The 23429-nt window shown below is 37.0% G+C and overlaps 1 protein-coding gene across 2 annotated transcripts in view; it reads left to right on the forward strand.

Moving 5' to 3' along the window:
- Positions 1–23429, forward strand: part of LOC141456057 (opioid-binding protein/cell adhesion molecule homolog) — an 869090-nt gene that overhangs the window by 508856 nt on the left and 336805 nt on the right. For both annotated transcript variants that reach the window (XM_074131654.1, XM_074131655.1), the window contains one exon: positions 13854–14057. In XM_074131654.1, coding sequence (XP_073987755.1) covers positions 13854–14057 — 204 coding nt within the window. The remainder of the gene's footprint in view (positions 1–13853; positions 14058–23429) is intronic.

The raw sequence follows: 23429 nt of genomic DNA on the forward strand, positions 1-23429 counted from the left end.
TTTCAGGTCAAAAACCGTTTGTTTTTTTGCATTGTTAAGCCTAATAAATGGAAAAACAATTCAGTTTTTTGCAAAACCAATGCATGCATTTTGAAGCTGAGGGAATTTCCGACAGATTGATGTATTTTATAAATGATAAAAATGAAATTTCGACATTCAAAATCAATAAAAAAGACATTTTTGAGCAAAATAAGGCAAAAACAAGGGTTTCTCGCATTTCAAAGCTTACTTAACAAATAAATCATCGTTTTTTTTTGTAGAAGGGAATTGGACTTTTCAAAAATGAGAAAAATTCCTGCAAAATACAATATTTATACACTGGGAAAAGGGAAATTTTCCAAGTCAAATTCATCTAATGAATTTTTTCAAAAGTTATAGTAATTAAAAATATGAAAAACAAATTTCAGTTTATTGTCAAAATTACGTTATTTTTTTTTAAAGAATCTATTCAAACTGGGCACAACCAACGGATAGGCAAGCCAAAACTCTGGACTCCCACGCTTTGCTTGTAACAGCACTTATGGTGGCGAAGTCAAGATCTAGCCCATACTTTTACAGAGAGAACCTAACTGGTGTAAGGTACCTAACTTTTTTTAAGAGACTTGCTTGAAGATGTTCCTCTACAACGTCGGCTAGATAATGTATTTTCAACAAGATGGTTGCCCGGCTCATAATGCGAGAGTTGTTCGAGGTTACCTGGACAGAAATTTCCATGAAGAGTGCTTAGGGACTCATTGTCTTATCCAATGGCCACTTCGATCTCTGGACTTAACCCAAACGGACTATTTTTTGTGTGGATATCTAAAAAATAGCGTACAGTAACCTTAATCCCATGGCTTCAGTCGATGATCTGAAACGTCGTAGTGACGTGTAGTGGCTGGAAACATAGTGGATCGGCGAGCAAAGCGGCGAAATCAAACACAAGTTAACATTATGGGGCCGCTCATAGTGGTGAGCAAAGCGAAGATAGAGCAACGCTATCTATAGAGAGTAGAGCAAAGCGTTATGACATGTTTGATTTCTTCGCTCTCATCGCGCTCAATTTTTAAAGGTTATTGCTCATAGGTTATGGATATTGATACATTTATTGGTTTGAATGTTTAAAGAAACCTCTGTTGGACCATAATATTTGCGAAGCTACAATATTTTTAACAATTCTGCGGTCAGTTAATGGAGAATTCAGGTAATTTTTTGCTACATTTAATTTGGTTCTCAATCCCTTAATACTAAATTTCATCTAAATACTAGGCAAAATTAAATATAGAAATAGTTCCTCCATCTTGTTTCGTCGAAAGGAGAAACGCGACTAAACTCGTCACTATAGTTGGCATTTAATAAATAAAACTATTACGTTAGGATAGTCGGATATATATTCATAAAAGAGAAAATTGCATTTGATACTTTAAAATCAGGTGTTAATTAATTTTATAAAACCTAATTTATCAACATGCACAGATGAGGGAGTTGCGATAAATATGCTCTGATAGAATAAATTTCAAATTATGTTGCAATGAAGCCTAGCATTGCCAAATTAACCTTTGAAAATTCATTTACACCTGATATTTTAGAATTACACGATTAACAAATTCCCAGTTGGAGCCAGTATCTGATTACAAGCGATGTCAATTAGTCAGAATACAAAATTTACTTTATTAGTACCTGAGAGAACTTCGGCCGAGTATTGAAAGAATTATACTTGTTAACAGTAACTTAATTTCAACTTTAATTTTCAAAAGGTGTGTGTGTATTAAACTAAAATACTCTTTACTTTTTTTATTTTTACAATTTGTATTTTTACTTTTACTCCTGTTGGAGAGTAAAACGGATACTTTTGGGGGTGGACAGTGGGGTGACTTTTTCTAATGTGATATTTCCCGAGTTATGTACCACTTTACCATCTAAATTCCAAGAGGAAGGAACTGGACCAAAATGCTTTTTCACAATTTCTGTTAGTTTAAGGCGCTTCAACATCTGTGGCCATTTGCGCCCGGAGTTTTTTTTTTTTTTAGTGCCCTGCCCACACAAAGATACTACAAAGATTCTTCGACATACCTGGCTCTGCTGAGGAAGTACTACTGTCCAGACTCGTACCTGACTAAAGAGGCAGTTGGGAAATTAAGCAAAAAATGTTTACTCATTAAGACATCACTGGACATTAGGGTATTTCAAAAAATGATGACTTTTAAATTTTAAAGAGCGCCGGGCGGAAAATCAAAGTTCATTTAAAAACAAAAAGTTTCGTCCGTAATAGAGAAATCGATTAATATTTAGAGGTCGCTACCGTTGATTAAAAAATTATTGTTTTGCTTTTTTTTTTATATATATATAAAAAATCCTTATTAAATGTTTTGTATCTTTTCAAATTATTAGGAATACATGTAATCGTACAAAGTTTATTTAAATATAATTTGCTATAAAGACAATGCAGTTGGAATCATTTTGATGGCCTTTTTATTCTCAAAGTTATGAATAATTAAAGAAGCTTTATTATTATTATTTTTTTAATATTAAGAAAAATATATTTTTTTGAATGATTTCGATTAATTGACGTTAAAATCAATTTATTTTGTATGTATTTTTTTTTTTTTTTTTTTTTTTTATTATCCTTTTAATGAAATTTACACCTGTACCTACAGGTACAATAGGTAAATGCGATGAATGTATGTGAATAGCGTGGCAGACGTGAATGACGGTCATCCATTGATGGCCGCCGTTAGTCACCCAGTTGGTCACGGGGCCAACGGCGCCTCAGCCGTCTTCGAGGATTGGAGGGTAGCGTAGTTGTAGACAGGTTTGCAGCTAAAGGGTTGGGATGCAGTGAGAGTTTTTGGTGAAAATTTTTGTATCGAATTTTGGCAAGTTCGGAGATAAGTGGAATTTGGAGATCTGTATGTATAGTGTGGTTGCTTACGTAGAATGGAGCGTCTAGTATGCGGCGGAGAATTTTGGATTGCAGTGTTTGTAGTCTATTGAGGTTGGATTTTTTGGCTGTTCCGTAAAGTTCGAGTCCGTAAGTCCATATTGGTGTGAGAAGAGCTGTATAGAGTCGTCGTTTGTTCTGTAGTGAGAGTTTTGAGCGTTTGTCGAGTAGCCTGGCTAGAAGTTTGTATCGTTTGTTTAGTTCGGTACGTTTAAGTCTCGTATGGGGGTTCCAGGTAAGTCTCTTGTCTAGGTACATTCCAAGGTACCGCACATGGTCGGCTGGTGGGATAGGTGTGTGATGTAAGAAGACAGGTGGCGGAGTTTGACGTTTGAGTGTGAAGACTATGTATTTAGATTTAGTTGGGTTAATTTTTATACGCCAGTTTTCTAACCAAGGTTCTATTGAGTGAAGGTGGGACTGTAGTGAGCGTACTGCGAGGATAGGGTCAGAGTGTGTGGAGAGAATGGCAGTGTCGTCAGCGAAGGTGTAAATAGAGGTATTAAGATTAGAAGGTAAGTCGGCAGTGTAGATTGTGTAAAGAAGAGGAGCTAAGACACTTCCCTGTGGCACACCAGCAAGGACGGGATAGATAGAAGAGTGAGTAGTGCCTTGAAGAACTTGAAAGAATCTGTCAGAGAGGTAAGAGCTGAGTATGAGGTAATAAGTGCTAGGAAGGATGCGTTTTAGTTTCCACAGTAGACCTTCGTGCCAGACTCGGTCAAAGGCTTGCGAAACATCGAGGAATACTCCAGCGCAGTACTGTTTTCGCTCGAGTGAAGAAGCGATGGTGTCTACAACACGATGGGCCTGCTGGATCGTCGAGTGGCAGCTTCTGAAACCAAACTGATGGTCCGGTATAATTTCGAGAGATTCTGTAATTTCGTAGAGGCGTGGTAACAGAAGTCTCTCGAATATTTTGCCCAAGAGAGGCAGTAGGCTTATCGGTCGATAGGAAGAAGGTAGTTGAGTCGGTTTGTTGGGCTTGGGTATCATTCGAACTGTAGAAAATTTCCAGAGTATAGGGTAGTAAGTAGTTCTGAGAATAGAGTTGTAAATGGTAGTGAGGAAGACTATTGCTTTTTTGGGTAGTTGGAGTAGGATGTTGGCAGTAATTAGATCGTAACCAGGGCTCTTTTTTTTATTGAGATTAATAATGACTTGCTTGACTTGGGTGGGTGTGAACGGTTTTGGAAGCATAGAAAGAGGTAAAGGTATGTCTAAGTCCCTAATAACGTCTTGAGTATGTTGTGAGTTGAGAACATCAGGATGTGGAATGAAGACAGTTGAAAGGTGCGTTGCAAATAGTTCAGCTTTTTCCGAGTCACATTTAGCCCAGGAACCGTCAGTAGTAGGAAGAGGAGAGGAGGTAGGTTGAAATTTTAGAATACGTCTAGTGGCAGCCCAAAGGGAGTTGTCTTCAGTAGTCAGATATTTGGTATATTCGGTGTATTGTTTGTTGTAGTATTTGCGGAGTTCTTTTTTAAGTTGGTTTGTCAGGTGATTAAGTTGTTGTTTATGAGATGGGTATTTTGTACGTTGCCAGAGAGATCTCGTTCGTCGTTTGTTAGTTATGAGTGTGCGCAAATAGAGGGGTAAGTTATAAGGTATGCGAGCAGGTTGTTTAGCGGTGCAGTTAGTCGTCGCTTGCCAGATACTCTGCTGGATGGCGGCAGTGAAGTGATCAACGGTATTGTCTAATTCTTGGGGTGTTTTGAGAGGTATTTTGAGGTCAATTTTCTTCTCAAGTAAGTCTCTGAAGAAGTCCCAGTCTAAAGGTCCGATTATTAGCGTTGGTTTTGGTGGTCTAAGTTTGTGGTGGATGTCTATTGTGAGGATGACTGGACTATGATCAGAGGAGAGTTCATTTAAGGTGAATGAGTGAGTATGAAATGATGAGATGTTAGAGCAGATGAAAAAGTCAAGCAAGTCAGGGAGTTTATTGGGAGCAGTCGGCCAGTAAGTTGGTTGAGAAGGTGATATGTATGAGAAGCTAGTTAGAGAGAGTGCATTGTAGAGTAGGCGTCCTCTTGGGTTTGCCACCCGACTACCCCAGCGAGGATGCTTCGCGTTGTAGTCCCCACCGCTTATGAACCTGGGACCCAGAGACTGGAAGAAGGATAGAAATTGGTTTTGAAGGATTGTGTGATTAGGTGGACAGTACACTGAAGCAATGTTGTAGTGGAAGGGTTCACTTTGGAGAGAGATCACAGTAGGTTGTATGTAGTTTGAGGCATTGTATGGAATGGGAAAGTGAGATAATGAATTTTTTATGAGAATAGCAGAACCGCCATGTGCAGTACCATCAGGATGGTCAGTTCTGTAGGTTTGGTAGCCATTGATGTAGAAGCGTGTTTTCTCAGTGAAGTGGGTCTCTGTTATAAGGGCAATGTCTATCCGTCTGTCGTGTAGGAGGATGTCCAGCTCTTGTCTGTGGTTAGTTAGTCCGTTTGCATTCCATAATAATATAGTAAGAGAGAACTGAGTTAGAGGCATTAAGGAGCGAGACGGGGAAGTAAGGTGTTGACAACGGTGGTGAGAAGAGTGACGAGAGGAGTAAGGAGCGATTTGAAGTCAGAAAGGAAAGAATTTAGCAAAGTGGTAATGTCGGAAGGAGAGGCTGACTGCTGAGGCGGCGGCGGACCCGCGACCACTCGGGCATAAGATGAACAATCGTTGACGGTGGCTGAAATGTTGTTCCGTGGGAGGTTCCCTGATGAGGCCGAAGCAGCAGGTTGCTGAACAGACGCAGCTACTCTGTTGAGGGCTGAGGGATGGTCGTAAACTGGCGGTCTTCTTCTTGAGCGTTGAAGTTCCCGGTGGACTATGCATCCTTTATAGTTCGCAGGATGTTCTCCATCACAAAGAGCGCATTTAGGACGTTCTATGGTGAGCTTGCCACATTCTTGAGGGAAGTGCTCGCCAGCGCACTTGACGCACCTTGGTCGATGCTGGCAGTAACTTTTGGTGTGACCATATTCTTGGCAACGTTTACATTGCACAATAAGCCGCTGTTTGTGAGGTTCCTCAACTGTTATTCGCGTGTAGCAAAGTAATTCTAGGTCAAAAATATCCTTGTTATTATTATTTGGCTCGAGGTCAACGAAAAAAAGTGGTAATGTTTGCTTTGTAACAGGATGAATAACTGGAGTGATACTGCGGGCAATATGCCCATGTTCCGCTAGTTCCTCTTTTATTAAATCAGGAGGTGTGCTTTGATGCAGATACCTTATTACTACCCGATATGCTTTCTCCTGTTCAAGTTGGTAGGTATGAAATTCTGCTTTTTTCTCCCTGAGGTAGTGGATTATTTGTCTGTAGCCGTCAACTGTTTTCGCCTGTATAATTAAATCAGTTGCTCGGGCTTTGCATGTAAAGCAGTTTGGACCGATTAACTGTGTCAGTGCTTTACAGAGATCAGCGTACTTGGTTACGTTTTTTAAATATATTGGCGGTGGTTTCGGTATTTTCTGAGACTGAGTAGGCACAGATGCAGGCATTTCATCTGGAGCAGCTAGGGGAGTGAACGGGTTGTAGGTGAGTATTCCTGGAGCTACTATTGTGTCTGGCATGGAATTTGCAGTTGCACTGCTAGGCTCTGGATTCAGCTCGGGGAACAGAGTGGGTTTGCTTGCTAGGCTTGTTTTCGTAGTTGCTGCAGGCGGAGCATTTTTTTTTTTTTGTCTTTGGGGGGAGAGCTGTGAGGTGAGATTGTTCTTTTTTTGGTTGTTTTTGAACTTACAGAGGAAGTAGATAAGCTGGCGGGAGATGATTTGGAGTTAGATGTGTTGCTGAGACTCATCTTTAGAGTTGAGAATGGAGAATTGGAAGATAAATAAAGAGTGGTGAGAAATTGTCTTAGCACTTGGTTTTACACTCAGAAAGTCAAATACTTACAGAACTGAAGGTTATGTCACTATGAATGTTTTGCACAAAAAAACTAAGAAAAAAAAAAAAAAATTATATTTACATTGTTCTTGCACACCGTTAAACTGGTTAAAAGTACTTTACAATCATCTATTAACACAACTTAAACTCTTTTAAACTGATTATTTAAGAGAGCAAAATAAAATAATTTTACTATCCAAAACGATCATATGGCAATGAATGTGTATGTATTTAGTACAGGATTTAAAAAAACAAATAATTTTTGTTACTGCAACTTCTAAATTAGGGAATATTTTGCATTTATTGTTATGATTTGATATTGATTGATTGACAGAAATTAGAATATTAATCGATTTTGCTCTATTACTGTAAGGGATCGAAGTTGAGTTATCAATGTTTTAGTTAGGGTAACATATGTTTTAATAGCAGATTGTATTATAATTATTGTTGATAGTAATTGCAATAAAAGTTGTTTCCTATAATAAGAAAGTATTCATTGACATGGCGCAGTCGGCTTCAGATGGTGGAAAACAATTTGATTCAAGAGAATTTGGAAGATTTGCAGAGGAATGGAGCTTTGAACACCGATTCTCTAGCCCGACCAATGCTCAGTCAAACGGAATGGTAGAAAGGCACATTCAAACAATAAAGAAAATGATGAAGAAGGCGAGCGAAGACAAAAAAGAGATGGAACTATGTCTATTAGAATATAGAAACACACCAATTAGTGAGGAATTACCGTCACCGGCAGAGATACTATTTGGACGTAAAGTTAGGGGGCTTTTGCCCTACAATCCTATACATAGGAACTTTGAAGGAATCAGAGAAGCTCTTAAGAAGAGGCATGAGATGCAGAAGGTTTACTATAACAGAGGGAAGAAGGAGTTACCAATGTTACAGGAGGGTGAAGAGGTGATGGTACAGAGGGAAGGAAGATGGGAGCCAGGCAAAGTAAAAGGAAACCATGGTGATAGGAAGAAATCTTACGATGTAAAGATGAATAAGGGAGGAGAACTATGGCGGAATAGACGATTCATAAGAAAGGTTAAAAGGCCAGAAAAATATAAAGACTACGATTGTTCTTAACTTTAAAGTAGCGAATTAAAAGAGGGAGATGTAAGGGATCGAAGTTGAGTTATCAATGTTTTAGTTAGGGTAACATATGTTTTAATAGCAGATTGTATTATAATTATTGTTGATAGTAATTGCAATAAAAGTTGTTTCCTATAATAAGAAAGTATTCATTGACAATTACGGACGAAAATTTTTGTTTTTAAATGAACTTTGATTTTCCGCCCGGCGCTCTTTAAAATTTAAAAGTCATCATTTTTTGAAACACCCTACTGGACAGTCAGCTGTAAGAAGCTCCTAGAAGAGAAAATCTTAAGGCCAGCAGCTGGATTCGAGCCCAAAATCCATTATCGAAAACCCAGAATGCAAAACACTGAACTAATCAGTAGTAGCTTACTATTTACGAGAGAATATAGTGTGGTTGGCGGGATTCTGTAATGTCATCTCTTTCAACCAACCAATATTGCATAGAACATGTATGATAATGAAGTCAACTCTCTAGAACAGATTTAAGAAAATTTAATTAAGCTGTAAAAGAGAGAGAATTTGAAAAACATGGCTGCTTGTTTTTCGCCCGAGGATAAATTGTTTCAGACGTAATATGTTTATTGAATTTAGAGCTTAGCTAAATTATAAGCATTAATTCTTAGGTTAAAGACTGTGCTTAATCATTCCACTTATAATACTCCAAAGAGAGAAAGATATTGTTACATGTGGATAATACTTGAAACACAAAGCGTCTATCAGTAATTTAACATTTAGTCAAACATGATAAATTAGAATTGTTTTAGTAAGTTGTGCCGCGGGTGGCGTAATCACGTTTATTGCGTACAAATAAAGCACAAATATCCACATAAATATATTTACCAACATATCTCAGACGCTGTTATATATATTTATCAGAGTACTAGATGACTATTTATGTGTGTAAGTGTGTTAGCTGTGAAATGTAAGTGTATGAAACTAGATATAGCCTAGAATGGTGTAGTTGCGAGTTAAACCTTCTCTCAGGATAACAAGCTTATTAGCTCTGACATTCTGGGTTAGGTAACCATACTCCTAACTACGATCATCACTCCTTCTATGCAGCAACGTTCCTCAGAAGTACACATTATAACATTACGATCAGCTATCTTAATACTAATTACTATAAATATATGTATAGAATAACTAATAATATAGTAAAACATTAATGATATTTTAACAAAGATTATTTCAAAATTTGAATCTAAATATTATATCTTTATTATATTTTTTAATTTTTTTTTTTTTTTTTATAAAAAGAACAAATAATGAAACCTAATTAACCTACGCTACATCCAATTGCTACATTCAACTGTTACAGAATTATTAGGACCATCTCTTCGCATTTCGAGTTTATCCAACTGGGGGCTACAAAATTTATCCATATCAGATCAATAAGAAATGATATATTAATGTAAAATACTTAACAAAAGAGATATAAATAAATGAATTTTTTTTGTCTTTTTTCTAAAGATAATATTTACATGATTTTGGGGAATATCGAGGTGCGGTCATAAATTTAAATTTGCTATCATATGGAGGCAATCCAAAAAACCTAATGATAACAAAATCGGGGGATACAGTTTGGCATTATAGTTTCGAATCTATCGTCTACATCCAAAATTAAATTAGACCACTGGATAGCTAAAGGATCAAAGAATTCATTACGATAAGCGAGGACTGTGACGTATCGCGCGCGGTGGAGGGTGAAGCGCCGCCATTTTGAGATCATTTTGCTGCGTATCAGATTTGCAATTAGTATAACTTTTGACTTGTAGAAGCTACGATGTTCGTTTAAGTTTTAATCGTCAGCTATAGTTACTAATCGAATCTATCGATTAGTGTAAAACATTAGTGTAAAATAGTGACAGTGAATATAATAAGGTGTTAAAATAAAAAAAATATTATCAAAAATAAGTAATGTCGGTCTATACGCGTCGAAAAGCCAAAACCAAATACAGAGATCGTATACGGTTGGAAAGGGCTTCTCAAGAACAATCGAATGGTAATAATAAAACACCATATGACCGAGTCAAGCTGTGCCGGGAACCTAAAAGATATGAATGCGGCCGAGCGGATCAACGACGGTAGTACATCTGCAGCTGGGGCGATTGAAATTATGCAATTAACGACAACGGACTGTATAGGCATAGATTGTGTTCGATCGTCGATTTGTTTCCTTGATTTCATCCTAAACACATAAATAAAAATATTTTATATAAAAAATATAACCCGTTACGTAAACGTATTCACGTACAACACACGGCCGCAGTTTTTTTTTTGAAATTGTCTAAAACATAAATTTAAATAAATATTCCTTCACTAATATTCTTACTTCACTTTCTGTATATTTTTTATGGTTCTCAATTTATATCTATATCAGTGTAATATTCCTTCTGTACAGACCCTGAAGAAGGAATTTACCAAAACATTGGTGTGAAGTAAGAATTTTTTTTTTTTTTTGGTATTTATTAACGCACCTCGATAAGCCCCAAAATCACCAATCAACAACGGTCGAAAAAAAAAACCATCATATTTTCAGTTCTATTCTTCATTTTGTTAAATTATTGTAATTTTTCCACTTACTCGTCTAGTACGAATTGATTTGATACCAGTGCATATATTGTAAGTAGAGAAACCATCATTTTAATTGGGATAGGTTATAGTTTGCGAATCAAGAACGCAACTCCGTTCGATTATTTACGTACCTTTTTATATATTTATATCTAATGCCTAATTAGTTTTGTTAATATAAATTAAAACAATTATTTTTTTTCATTTTATAAGTCTACATTTATTAAATATAAAGACTTCGATAAAATTTTCTGATGATGAACGTCTAAACATTGATTTAAGGAATGTACGTAATCTGCATTAAGAGATTAAGATTAAATTAGGGCGGCCTCAAGACCTACGCCACTGCGACCCCTTTGGATCTATTGTGGCTCCCCGACTTTAGAGCTCACCCTCCAGACCCGTCCGTTTAATTAGACTCTTAATTCTGGAGAGTGACTCCTGGGTAAAGCTCTCAGGCCTTGGTTTTTCCTCCCCGAGAAGTAACATCCTTAGCCATACAAGCCTCTCACACTGACACAACACGTGTAGTGCCGTTTCCTCCTCTTCCTGACAGAACCTACAAAGGCTATCATCTGCCAGGCCCATGCGATGCTTGTGTTTTCTGAGTCTGCAGTGGCCAGTTAATAGGCCTACAATCATCCTGATAGCCCCACGGCCTTGACGGATTAATTCTGCAGTCAGCCTCGGCGAATAGCCTTTAATAAACTCCTTCGCCTGTCTCTGCCCAGTGGTGGCAAGCCACCACTCCTGAGACCTACTCTGCACCCACAAATTAATGGCCGCAGTCTTGACACACTTCGAAACCCCAAAACAGGGCTCCGGGCCAACGAAGTGTCTCGCAGAGCCTTCCCGAGCCAATAAATCTTCGTTTCCTTTATATCCTGAATGACCAGGTACCCAAACCAGAAAGACCTTATTTTGGTCACTAATTTCCTTCAGGGCACCCAGACAGTCCCAGACCAGCCTTGAGTTGACCTGGTAGGAACTAATTGCCCGTAGAGCAGCCTGACTATCCTAGAAAATTACGACCTTGGAATTAATAATTCCTCGCCCTTTAATCTCGGTAGTGCAGAACCTAATTGCAGCTAGCTCAGCTTGAAAAACTGTAGCTAGTTTTCCTAGGCTAACCGAAAAGCTACATTTCGGCTTCACCCCTTACACTCCTGCTCCTACACCCTCTCCCATCTTGGAGCCATCCGTGTACCACATCGAGTCTCCCATAACTGGGGGTCTACGTCTCCAAGCCTCCCGGTCTCCAATACAGACTTTGAAAGGCTTGTCGAAGTTATGTTTGGGAGTCATAAAATCTGAAGGCAGGCCCAAAATAGGGTCCGCCTCCAGCTCCTCGTATAACTCTTGATCCGCTCCTCCGTGCCTAACGGTAATAGGAGCTTGTCCTTTCATAAGCCTAGTGACAACGGCCCTTACAACGCCTTGAATATATATGTGCAATGGGGGTAAATTTAATAAAACCTCCAAGGCCGCAGTAGGGGAAGTCCTCATGGCACCAGTGACACTCAGGCAAGCCAGCCTTTGAATACCACTTAGTGCCCGAACTCCACCCACCTGCAAGGTTTTCGCCCACCAAGCCACCGCCCCGTGTGACACCATGGGTCTAATTACGCTTTTATAGATCCAGAGTGTCATTCTAGGGCTTAGTCCCCAACTTTTCCCACACAGCCTTTTACAGCAACCTAAGGAAACCTTAGCCTTGCGGGAAATCATATTAAAACGTGAATTCCATGTAAGCCTTTTATCGAAGATAACTCCCAGATACTTGGCCTCCATGGACAAGGGGATAGTGACTCCCCCCAAAATTGGTTGCTCCAGTCCACCCAGATTCTTCCTCCTTGTGAAAGGGACAACCTTAGTCTTCTGCGGATTGATGGAGAGACCCTCCTTTCTGCTCCACCTATCCACGATATTAAGCGCTCTCTGGATTAGGGCACTGACTTTTTTTCAGTCGGTGTAGGGGAAAGTCAACTGAGATAGATATATCGATTCGAAAGGATCGCTTAATTTTTTATGATGGCGTTTAAAAGAGAGTCTAATCTTTTTCCGATTTATTAAGATTGGCTCGCTTAAACAAAATAGTTTTTAAACAGTATTTTAAATGACGTTTCTAGAAAAAGTGGTATTTTGAAGCCTAAAACCGTATATAAGTTTTTAAATAACCTTCTTTTACATTCACCAAAAATATTAACAAATGATTACTTATAGTTAAGGACAGTATTGTAATATAATAAGTAATGAAATAAGGAATTGTGTGTAAGGTTAATAAAGTATTTATTTCCTTTTGTTGAATGGAATTCGCCTCGGGACGGTCGTACTTCTCAATAGCGCGCCCGCTTGATTGTTAAGATTCAGTCCCATCTTTATCATTCATGACCCATCTAACTTGACAGTGCCCCCGTTGTCAATATGTCAGATATGTTGTATTTATTCAAAAAGTGGCATCTCTCAGATCTATACCGGAAATGCAGATAATTGCCCATACAGATCTTCGCTAGCCTTTGAGCTGGTCCAAAATAATTCTGCATGACTACTCTTCCTTCCTAAACTTACCATGGAAAGAACATGGAAGAGGATATTTGGCAGTCTTATTTCCTTCTACGCCAACATGCCCCCATCACCCCCCCCCAAATATCAAACTTTGTTTTCTTTGGCCAGATCATTCAGTATACCCAGTCTATTTCCGAGCTGATGATAAGTTGTAATTACAATCTTAGTATTACAATAGTATTTCTTTTTGGCAATTAAACTAATTTAAATAGTATTAAAAATCATAATTTATGAAAGTTTTTATTCACTTATAGTTTTTGAGGGGGCCTTACATAAAAAAGGCTAACTCCTCTCCCATTCAACGTACAGCGTCGAGACCCCCAAAAGGCACATCTACATAAAATTCCGAATCGAACGACACCTTATTCATGAAAATCGGTTCTCGCGTTTAGGCGCTACGTTGTTTACAAAAAAGGTAACAAGAAGAAGAAGAAGAACAAGAACAAGAACATTTTTTGAAAAAGCGGTTTTTGCTCATTTTCGGCAACATTTTTCTCGAAACCTATTAGATCTGGGTTGTTGCAAAAAAAATACAGTTATAAAGGAGGATTTGCTCTTTATTTTAAACAAAATTTGGGAATTTTATCTTTTATAGAAAAGAGAAAAAAAAATTCAAAGTTGGGTGTTTTTCAACGTTACGCTTTTTCGTGCAGTTTTTGACGATCAACCCTTATACAACTGTCCTACCAGTAATATATTTTATCCATATAATTAAATCCATCTTTTAAAAATTAATTACTACGTAAACTATCATTCTAAAATGTTCTTTTAAGCAGATTTGTTGATTTTAAATATTCTTTTTCCACTTTAGGGTCGTACAAGATGGCATGGAAAAAGGATATAGCGATTCTGACGGCGGGCAACGTCAAAGTGACACCGGATGCCCGGCTGAGACTGGTCGGTGAAAACTACGATCTGGAATTAAAAGATTTAGTTATGATGGACGCCGGAGAATACGTGTGTCAAGTGGCCACATTGCTGCCCATTGAGATCACCCACACTTTAGAAATATTAAGTGAGTGTTTACAAATATAAATTTTATATCTAAAAGTATTCTTTGTATTTGAAACTTGTTATCAGAATAATACATTGTTAATTCTGTGTTACAGAGATCTTTTAAAAAAAAAAAAAAAAAAAAAAAAAAAAAAAAAAAAAAAAAAAAAAAAAAAAAAAAAAAAAAAAAAAAAATTAAGATGGTGGTTTCCTAATTATTGTTGTGTGATGTTAAATTTCAGCCAATGAGAAAGTTTGCTTTTGTCTAAAGCTAAGAATTCTAAATAACTTCAAATTATTGCTCATATGGGAACACATAAACAATGGAAGTAAAGAAGGAAGGCACTATTGACTGGCGACAAGGGGGCAATGTTCTGCCTCTCAACGGGGAAGATATCTTTTCTCTGGAGAATGCATGTTATAGGCGCTGACGTTGAGGAAAACCCTGAATAGGTATATCTGGCAGTAGTTTGCTAATCAAGCAGAACTTAAGACGTATTGCGGAGAGTCTCATGCATCGCGAAGAACAAAAGGAGAAATTAGGTTTTAGGAACTAATGACCAGACCTGGATAAACTGTATCAGTTTGATAGAGCAAGTGTCAGATAGTTTAGGATTGCAAGTATCTCTGGTCCTACTTTCTCTTTAGGTCCCTAACAGGAAGTGGTGAAGCAAAGTGACACTATCAAGTAAAGAAGGAATCTTCAAGAAGTTGAGAGGAGGCTCGTACTTAAAGGAGAATACTTTTCCTGAGCGAGTAATCGTCTTCTAACTTCTCAAATACCAAGGCCAAGTTACACAATGGATATCTTCCTTTCAATGAACCTAACTAATGTGATTTAAGGTTACCGATTCCCCTTTAAATATAGAAAGCCCATGAAATGGAGATCTCTTTCCAGACCGAACTATTCTCTCGGTTGCTATCTATCCTCATTTCGTACCAAAAGAAACGTTTTGATTTGTCCCTAAGAGCTGTTGTAAACTAAAAAAAATCAAACAGACACTTGTGCTTCCCACTGAGCTGAATTACATCAGGCGAACTCCGACTCACAAGACCAATCGCAGCCTAGGAGTTGTGGTAATTAAAGGCACAAACTGTTAGGGTTAATACCAAAAACTTATTTGTAATTATAAAATTAATCAACTAGTTTTTTTCCAGGCTGAAACATTGTATTTATTTTTGTTATTATTCCTGGACTGAAACAGAGCATTTCATTCACAGTTCAAAAGAATTAAAATCACAGATTTTCACATCATTGCTGTTCAGACAACATTGATTTTCTCGTCTCTCATCCTTAATTTAAACGTCCTTTAACTTAACAAAAAAATTGTAACCTTCTTCTCCATAAAAAAAAAAAAGTTCTGACTTATCTAACAAATTATTGATTCGCCATTTTGTTCTTTGATGGGTTCTTAAGAGAGATGGAAAAAAAATTGCGAGCTAAATAACATGCTTAACAAGTTTCATTAAAAGATCTTCAATGAGATTGCAAAAAATTTAATATTGGAAAATAAATTAGTTTAAATTAGTTATTATTCAATCTTTATTTTTATTTTCAAACTAATAAATTGTTTTATTATAACTTCTTTTCCCGCTGTAGCTTTTCCATTGTGAACTAATGGATTAAATTAATTTTCCAGTAATTGCATGTTCATTTACTCAATAACGGTCAAATCAGTAAATTTCACAAATGTAACTTTTAAGTGCTGCAAACAATTTAATCTTAATTATAGAAGCTACCTTGGGCTTTACTTAGACCGAAAACTTTCTTGGAACCCCCACACGAGACTTAAAAGAACAGAACTGAACAGACGCTATCGACTACTTAAAAGACTCTTAGACCATAGATCAAAACTCTCTCTGGACAACAAAATACTGATTTATACGAGGGGGTACCCAAAAAAAACCGGAATTATTTTTTAAAAGCTATTTATTTACAAATTTTTTACAGAACAACCTTATCCCCTTCAAAATACTCTCCATTACAACTAATACATTTGTCCCACCGGTGCTTCCACTGTTCGAAACATTTTTTGTAGTCATCTTTAGAAATGGCTGACAGCTCCTTCTTCGTTTTTTTCTTGACCTCTTCAATGTTGTCAAATCGGTGACCTTTCATGCCCTTTTTCATGCGTGGAAATAAGAAAAAGTCGCACGGAGCCAGGTCAGGCGAGTAAGGTGCGTGGGGCAGCGGAACCATGCCATTTTTAGCCAAAAACTGTGTAACAGAGATGGCTGTGTGTGCAGGTGCATTGTCGTGGTGGAAGAACCAGTCTCCTGTTTGCCACAAATCGGGTCTTTTTTGGCGAACACTATTGCGCAATCTTTTCAAAACTTCCAAATACAAGGTTTGATTGACGGCAACGCAATTCCGGTTATTTTTGGGTACTCCCTCGTACTTCTATTTTGAAACCCATCTGGGCGTATGGAATAGAGCTGTGGGGTTCAACCAAACGCTCCAATCTTCAAAGGATTCAATCTCTACAATCTAAAATACTTCGAACTATCGTAAACGCTCCATTTTATGTCTCCAACCTGATTATACACACTGACCTTAACATTTCTTTTGTCACCCAAGTTGCTAAAGCACAATACAGAAAACTCTACTTCAACCTGCAATCTCATATAAATCCTCTAGCACAAAAATCTTTCTTCAAGAACTCTTCCTGACAACCCGACAAGACGCCTTAAAAGACAGTAGCCTCGTGATCTTCTCTCCAATGAAGAGAGTGGCTAACCATCTAATATTTGGGAGTGTTACCACTGGGTAACTTCTCCACACGTATACTTCTGTTATTCAATGTTACTCTGTTATCACTGTTACTTATAGCGCTAACGCGCTGATGGTAGCATAAATATACGCAATTATAGATTATAAAGAATAATTTTAGTGGTATATAAAATAATTCGAAAATAATTTGTATGCAGGCCCCAAATAAATAGATTTCCCTAACCTAAAACGAAAAATTGGTCTTGTTAAGACACGCTTTTTAAGTTTCTAATTCTATTGAAATTCTTCTTCAATCAAATGAAACAGTTTAATAATTTTTAGATAAATGCTAAATGAATAATTCTAAATCTAAATAAATTATGAAAAGTTCTTCAAAACGATTTTTCCAAAACGACTGGCCGATGCCAATAAAACCTTTTCATAATAATTTAAAATTTGACGATTCACTAACCGGTAAATTTTCAGATGCAAAAATAGTTTTATTTACGTATTGCATAATTTATTTTTAAATGCGTGAATTTCAGTTGCACTGCACATTTTTTAAATTATTAAATAATTTATTTAATAATTTACAATCTGTATATAAATGTGTACATTAGAGTAAACATGTTCAAAGATGGTAAGTACGGTGCGTGAAGTGCAGGAGGAGAGAAACTACCCAGTGATAGCACTCTCTACACGATATCGATGATGACGAAGATGATCTTCAGTACTCAAGAAACTTGACGATTCACTCGTTGTCAGGAGTGACAACAGAAGCAAGGCACTGAACGAATGAATTAGAGCAATCAGAGAAAACATTATGGAACTTGTGTTGTTTTGCCTTTAGACTGAATATGGATCTGCAGTTTGGAACTGTTCAAGCCAAAATTCTGCACTGATATCCTGTTTGGTTACTGATTTCGTAGCCTCCGTAGTACGCTGTATCACTATCCTTGACTTAACACATAAAATAATTAAGCTACTAGCCTAGCTACATGTTAAATGCTCAAAAATAGCGTTGCAGAATTAAAAAAAAAAAAAGACGGTTGAACTTAGCTCTTGTTGCACCGATTGGGGATTAAACAGTCGAACTATACGATGCAGCTTAATCCAAATATTAACTTAAAGTGTAGCTATTCTTTATTTATAAACTGTGTTTATTTTAAAGTTTTACACCCTGTGCCATCATTTTTAACAACATGTGTACACAGTACAGGCTACATGAAACCCAAGCTCTTAAAGTTATTGCAACGGTTTCAGTTTTTGCGTTAATTCTCGAAATTAAGTAGAAACCAGTAGAAACTAGTGCTCATAATTGCGTATGAAATGTTTTTATATAGATATTTCCTTTGTGTAACTACAATTCTTTTGTGTTTCCCAGTTCTTTAATTAACTTTTCTGTTGTAGTAGTGAGGATTGGATCAGCAAAATCTTTTTTCTGTATCAATTTCATTTCTTGAATTTATTGTTTTTTGTTGAATGGAAACAGATTCAAGTTATCTCCTAAACTATCTTTGGTTTTGATTTTTACTTTCCTTCCATCCCACTAGACGGCCAATCTCTAATTTATTTTGTTCTCTTACTTTCTGATTCTTTCTTTATTCTCTCACTCTTTGTTCTATGTTCTATTTTTGTAGTTCGTTTTACGTTATATATATCTTGGTTTTTGTTACAGAAGATACCGTAGGCAGACAGTTCTGGGTTAGATATTACCGACACAAATAGATATATCTCTTTTTATTGCTTTGTTAATTAATTTTTTTTTATTTAATCTTCTTTTGCGTTATAGTTACTTTACACAGAACAAACTGTTCTATATAAATGTAGCAGATTTGTTGTTTATCTCACAAATAATTTTTTCTTATCTGAAGTGAAAAAAATACTGATGAATGTTAGGCCATGGACACTGAATGCCCTTAAATATTAAACAAATTTTGGGCGAAATGTGTAGTTATTCATTTCAAAGCAGATTTCATTTTGCAAAGTGCAAATTTTAAAAATTTAACTAAATATTTCGACTAGAATAATTATTAATTTAATTCGAGAACAAAATTCATAAAAAGGCCAACCATTGGTGCTATTTAAACTGTTAAAGATGTGATAACATAACAGTTCTGTCCCTGTCCATTCAACGGAAGTTAAAAATTGCGGGAAAATGGCAAAATGTTCGCAATTTCGGAAGCCGATTGCAGGACATTGTTTCTCTAGATAGCAACACAATGCAGGTAGCTACTTGTGAGAACGGTTCGCTTTGATAAAAATTAAATAATTATCTCGAGAGTAAAAAAGTGTGTTCAAGGTTCGTCCAGTTGTCCACTTGCTAATCTCACAAAAACTCGGTGAGTGAAAAACCAACTTCTCTCACTTGTACAATAAATACGAGGGTCGTTGGAAAAGTCCGTGCAAAAATAAAAACTACTTAATTTTTTGGGGTAAACTTTTTTATTTTTCAACATAGTCTCCTTTTAGGCTTATACACTTCGTCCAACGCTGTTCTAGTTTGTTGATCCCTTCCGAATAATAGGATTTGTCCAAGACTGAAAAATAGCCATTCGTTTCTGCAATCACCTCCTCGTTTGAATAAAATCTTTTTCCCGCCAGCCATTTCTTCATATTGGGGAACAAATAGTAGTCCGAGGGAGCCAAGTCTGGAGAATAGGGGGGATGTGAAACGAGTTGGAACCCTATTTCCATTAATTTTGCGACCACAACTGCTGAGGTGTGAGCTGGTGCGTTGTCGTGATGGAAAAGGACTTTTTTGTGGGCCAATCGTGGGCGTTTTTCTTGCAGCTCGGTTTTTAAACGGTCCAATAACGATGAATAATATGCACCTGTAATAGTTTTACCCTTTTCCAGATAGTCGATGAGGATTATTCCTTGCGAATCCCAAAAGACAGTCGCCATAATCTTTCCGGCCGAAAGTCTTCGCCTTTTTTGGCGCAGATTCCCCCTTGGTAACCCATTGTTTAGATTGTTCTTTGGTCTCAGGAGTGTAGTGATGTATCCATGTTTCATCCACAGTGACGAAACGACGCTTAAAGTCCTGCGGATTCTTCTGGAATAGCTTCAAACCGTCCTTGCAACACTTCACACGATTTCGTTTTTGGTCAAGCGTTAGCAATCGCGGCACCCATCTTGCGGATAGCTTTGTCATGTCCAAATGTTGATGCAAAATATTATGTACCCGTTCATTCGAGATGCCCACAGCACTAGCAATCTCACGCACCTTCACTCTTCTGTCATCCATCACCATATCATGGATTTTATCAATGATTTCTGGAGTAGTAACCTCAACAGGGCGCCCAGAACGTTCAGCGTCACTTGTGCCCATATGGCCACTCCGAAAATTTTGAAACCACTTATAAACTGTTCTAATCGAAGGTGCAGAGTCACCATAATGTTTATCAAGCTTCTCTTTGGTCTCCTGAGGCGTTTTGCCTTTCATAAAATAGTGTTTAATCAACACACGAAATTCTTTTTCGTCCATTTTTTGAAATCACTCGACTTCCTCGATTCAAACGAATGCCATACACAAAGAAATAGACGATCTGGCTGACACTTGGTGTGTGTTCTTCCAATAGATGCTACTAACTAAACATAACCTCGATACGCGCCAGTAATGCTATCTCTCTGACTTTGCACGGACTTTTCAAACGACCCTCGTAACTGTTATTTCCAATAATAATTTCCTGTATTAGTTGAGCCTTCATCAAGATCTCCCACTATGGGCATGGAATACGCTATTGGAAAGTGTTTTCAAGTTTTAACATATTCATTTAAACTAATCGCTCGTTTTATGTTGCACAATCATGAATAACTTAATCTTTGCAGATACATTTGTTTCTTCATTCTTTCTATGAAGTTTGAATTATATAATGGAAGCCTTCTGTTATAATAGTAGATGAATTATGTTTCTTGAGATTACATTGGCCAAGATTAATGGCAAAACGCTCTGGGTTCCATCGGGACTTGGCTCAGATATACCAAATAAAAGAAATCTATGGATTTCAGTATTTCAACTATGTTTACAAATACTTCATTGTTTGGTTAAATTGTTACTTTAGAATTTTTCGCTTTCAAATTGATCAATATTTTAACGATTAATCGCACGGAAAACTTTCATTTTTTGTCTTTTAGTTTTTAACCAATTATAGTATTAATTAGTAGTTATTTTTTGTTTATTTGTTCATTTTTTTAAGCAAAATTTATGCCTAAAATCTCAGTTAAGCAATTAGAACAATACTGAAAACCTCAGATAGACGTGCAAAATGTTAAAATTCTTCAAATTTTTCATTAAAAAAAATAAAGCCAATATGTGTACGATATAAAAAATAAACGACACCGTATGGTGCTGGCAGACGTTAAGGGGGTGTAACAAGTAATGTACGCTATCCCGGAAATGTTCTAGATTACCCCCCGGCGAGTATAGGGTCAGCCCATCCTGTGTGGTCCCAGCCGATAGATTCGGTTTGACCCATTTTCAATCCCTTTTTAATATTTTCACGCTGTTATAAATTTAGGATGGAGTTTGTTTATAAAATATAAAAGCTAAACTAATTTGACCTTCTCTTGGCTTTATTCCCCTTTCAGGCTTCAAGTTTGAGCCAACCGAAAATATTTTTCAAATTATTATATAAATTATATACATTATTATTATTATTATTTTTTTTTTTTATGATTTAAGGCGCGTCAACATCTAAGGTTATTGGCGCCTGGAGCTTTTTTCAGTGCACTGCCGGCCTCCGGACAGTGTTCTCTCGTTACAGACAACTTTGTCCATCGCCGGACAGTGAGCTGTAAGAAGCTCCTAGGAAGAGAAAATCTAAGGGTCAGCAGCTGCATTCGAACCCGGGACCTCCGCGTGGGAGTCCAGTATGCTAACCTCATAGCTAATCCCTTCCCTTATTATTATTATTATTATTAAGGGGATGGATTAGCTATGTGGTTAGCGTACTCGATTCCCACGCGGAGGTTCCGGGTTCGAATCCAGCTGCTAACCCTTAGATTTTCTCTTCCTAGAAGCTTCTTACAGCTCACTGTCCGGTGATGGACAGTGTTGTCTGTAACGAGAGAACACTGTCCGGAGGCCGGCAGTGCACTGAATAAAGCTCCAAGCGCTAATAACCTCAGCTGTTGATGCGCAAAAAAAAAAAATATATTATATATTAGTATATTTTAGCAAAAAACTGTATTTTTGTGAAAAGAATCATTTTCAATTAATTGTTTTACGAATAAACGAAACCTGAATGTTCATCAATTATATTTAAGACGGGCACTTTTTGTAGCCCCCTGCACTGGTTGTAGTTGTCCACTCTGATTGTGATTATTGTTTGGTAGTATTGAGGGTATGCAGGCTAACTTCGGTAGTTTTTTTTTAGAAAAATGAGGAACGTTTTTTATCACACTGTTAAAACTAAACTAAAAGTGTCCTATTAAAATATATTTATGGATTTGCAATCTGGATTAGAGTTCAGACGGTGAAGAGGAAAGAGTTGTATACCGTGACCATTATCCGGAAGAGTAAAAGTTCCTGTATGCGAAATTTATGATGGCGTCAAAAATGGAGATTTAATCTTCCATTTCTTTGAGATCCGTTTACATAAATAGATAATACCATATACATGTACATGTAAAATAATATTATAAGTAGTTCAGTCAAAGTAGGTACTAGAACAGATTATATTTAGTAAAGCAAATATTATTTATTAATTAAAATGTATTTTAACAAATACACTTTTTACTTTGATTCCTTAAATTAAAAACAACTTACAATAGTAAGTAATAATTACATAATTTAAGATAAATTTATAACTGAAAATTAAAAGAAAAAATAACTATACCTAATAAAATAGTGGAAAAAGTGATTGGCCAAATGACAAATATTTACAAATGTTCGGTAATTTAGAGTTAAAGTTACTCGTATATCTTATTATGAATGAATTTTATTTTTAATTGAAGATGGCTGATGCCAAAACGGCCAATAAACTAATGTAAAAATAAATTAAAAAGAGGCCAATGAAAAATGGGGTTTTATTAAGCAATTAATTAATTCAAATAACTTGGTCTGTGAAGAACTAACAAAACAAATATAACGTATATAGTGTAAGGTTTGTAAAACGATGATTTCCATATGGTGAACTGAATTTACAAATTGTTTAATATCCGAAGGATTGAGAATGTATTCGTTATTTAGATTGGGAATTGCTGCAAGAGGATTATAAGATTCTAATAGGGCGGCCCTTAAGGCCTACGCCACTGCGACCACTTTGGATCTATTGTGGCTCCCCCCACTCTAGAGCACGCCCTCCAGACCCGTCCGTTTAATCAGACTCTTAATTCTGGGAGAGCGACTCTTGGGTAAAGCTCCTCAGGCCTTGGTTTTTCCTCCCCGAGAAGTAACATCCTTAGCCACATGAGCCCCTCACCCTGACACAACATGTGCAGTGCCGTTTCCTCCTCTTCCTGACAGAATCTACAGAGGTTATCTTCTTCCAGGCCCATGCGATGCATATGTTTTCTGAGCCTGCAGTGGCCGGTTAATAGGCCTACAATTATCCTCATAGCCCCACGGCGTTGACAGATTAATTCTGCAGTCAGCCTTGGCGAATAGCCCGTTATGAACTCCTTTGCCTGTCTCTCTGCCCTGTGGTGGCAAGCCACCAGCAAGAGGATTATAAAAAT

Source organism: Rhodnius prolixus, unplaced genomic scaffold (assembly GCF_049639745.1).
Source record: "Rhodnius prolixus isolate KJV_2025 unplaced genomic scaffold, Rpr scaffold_4, whole genome shotgun sequence".
Lineage (NCBI taxonomy): Eukaryota > Metazoa > Arthropoda > Insecta > Hemiptera > Reduviidae > Rhodnius > Rhodnius prolixus.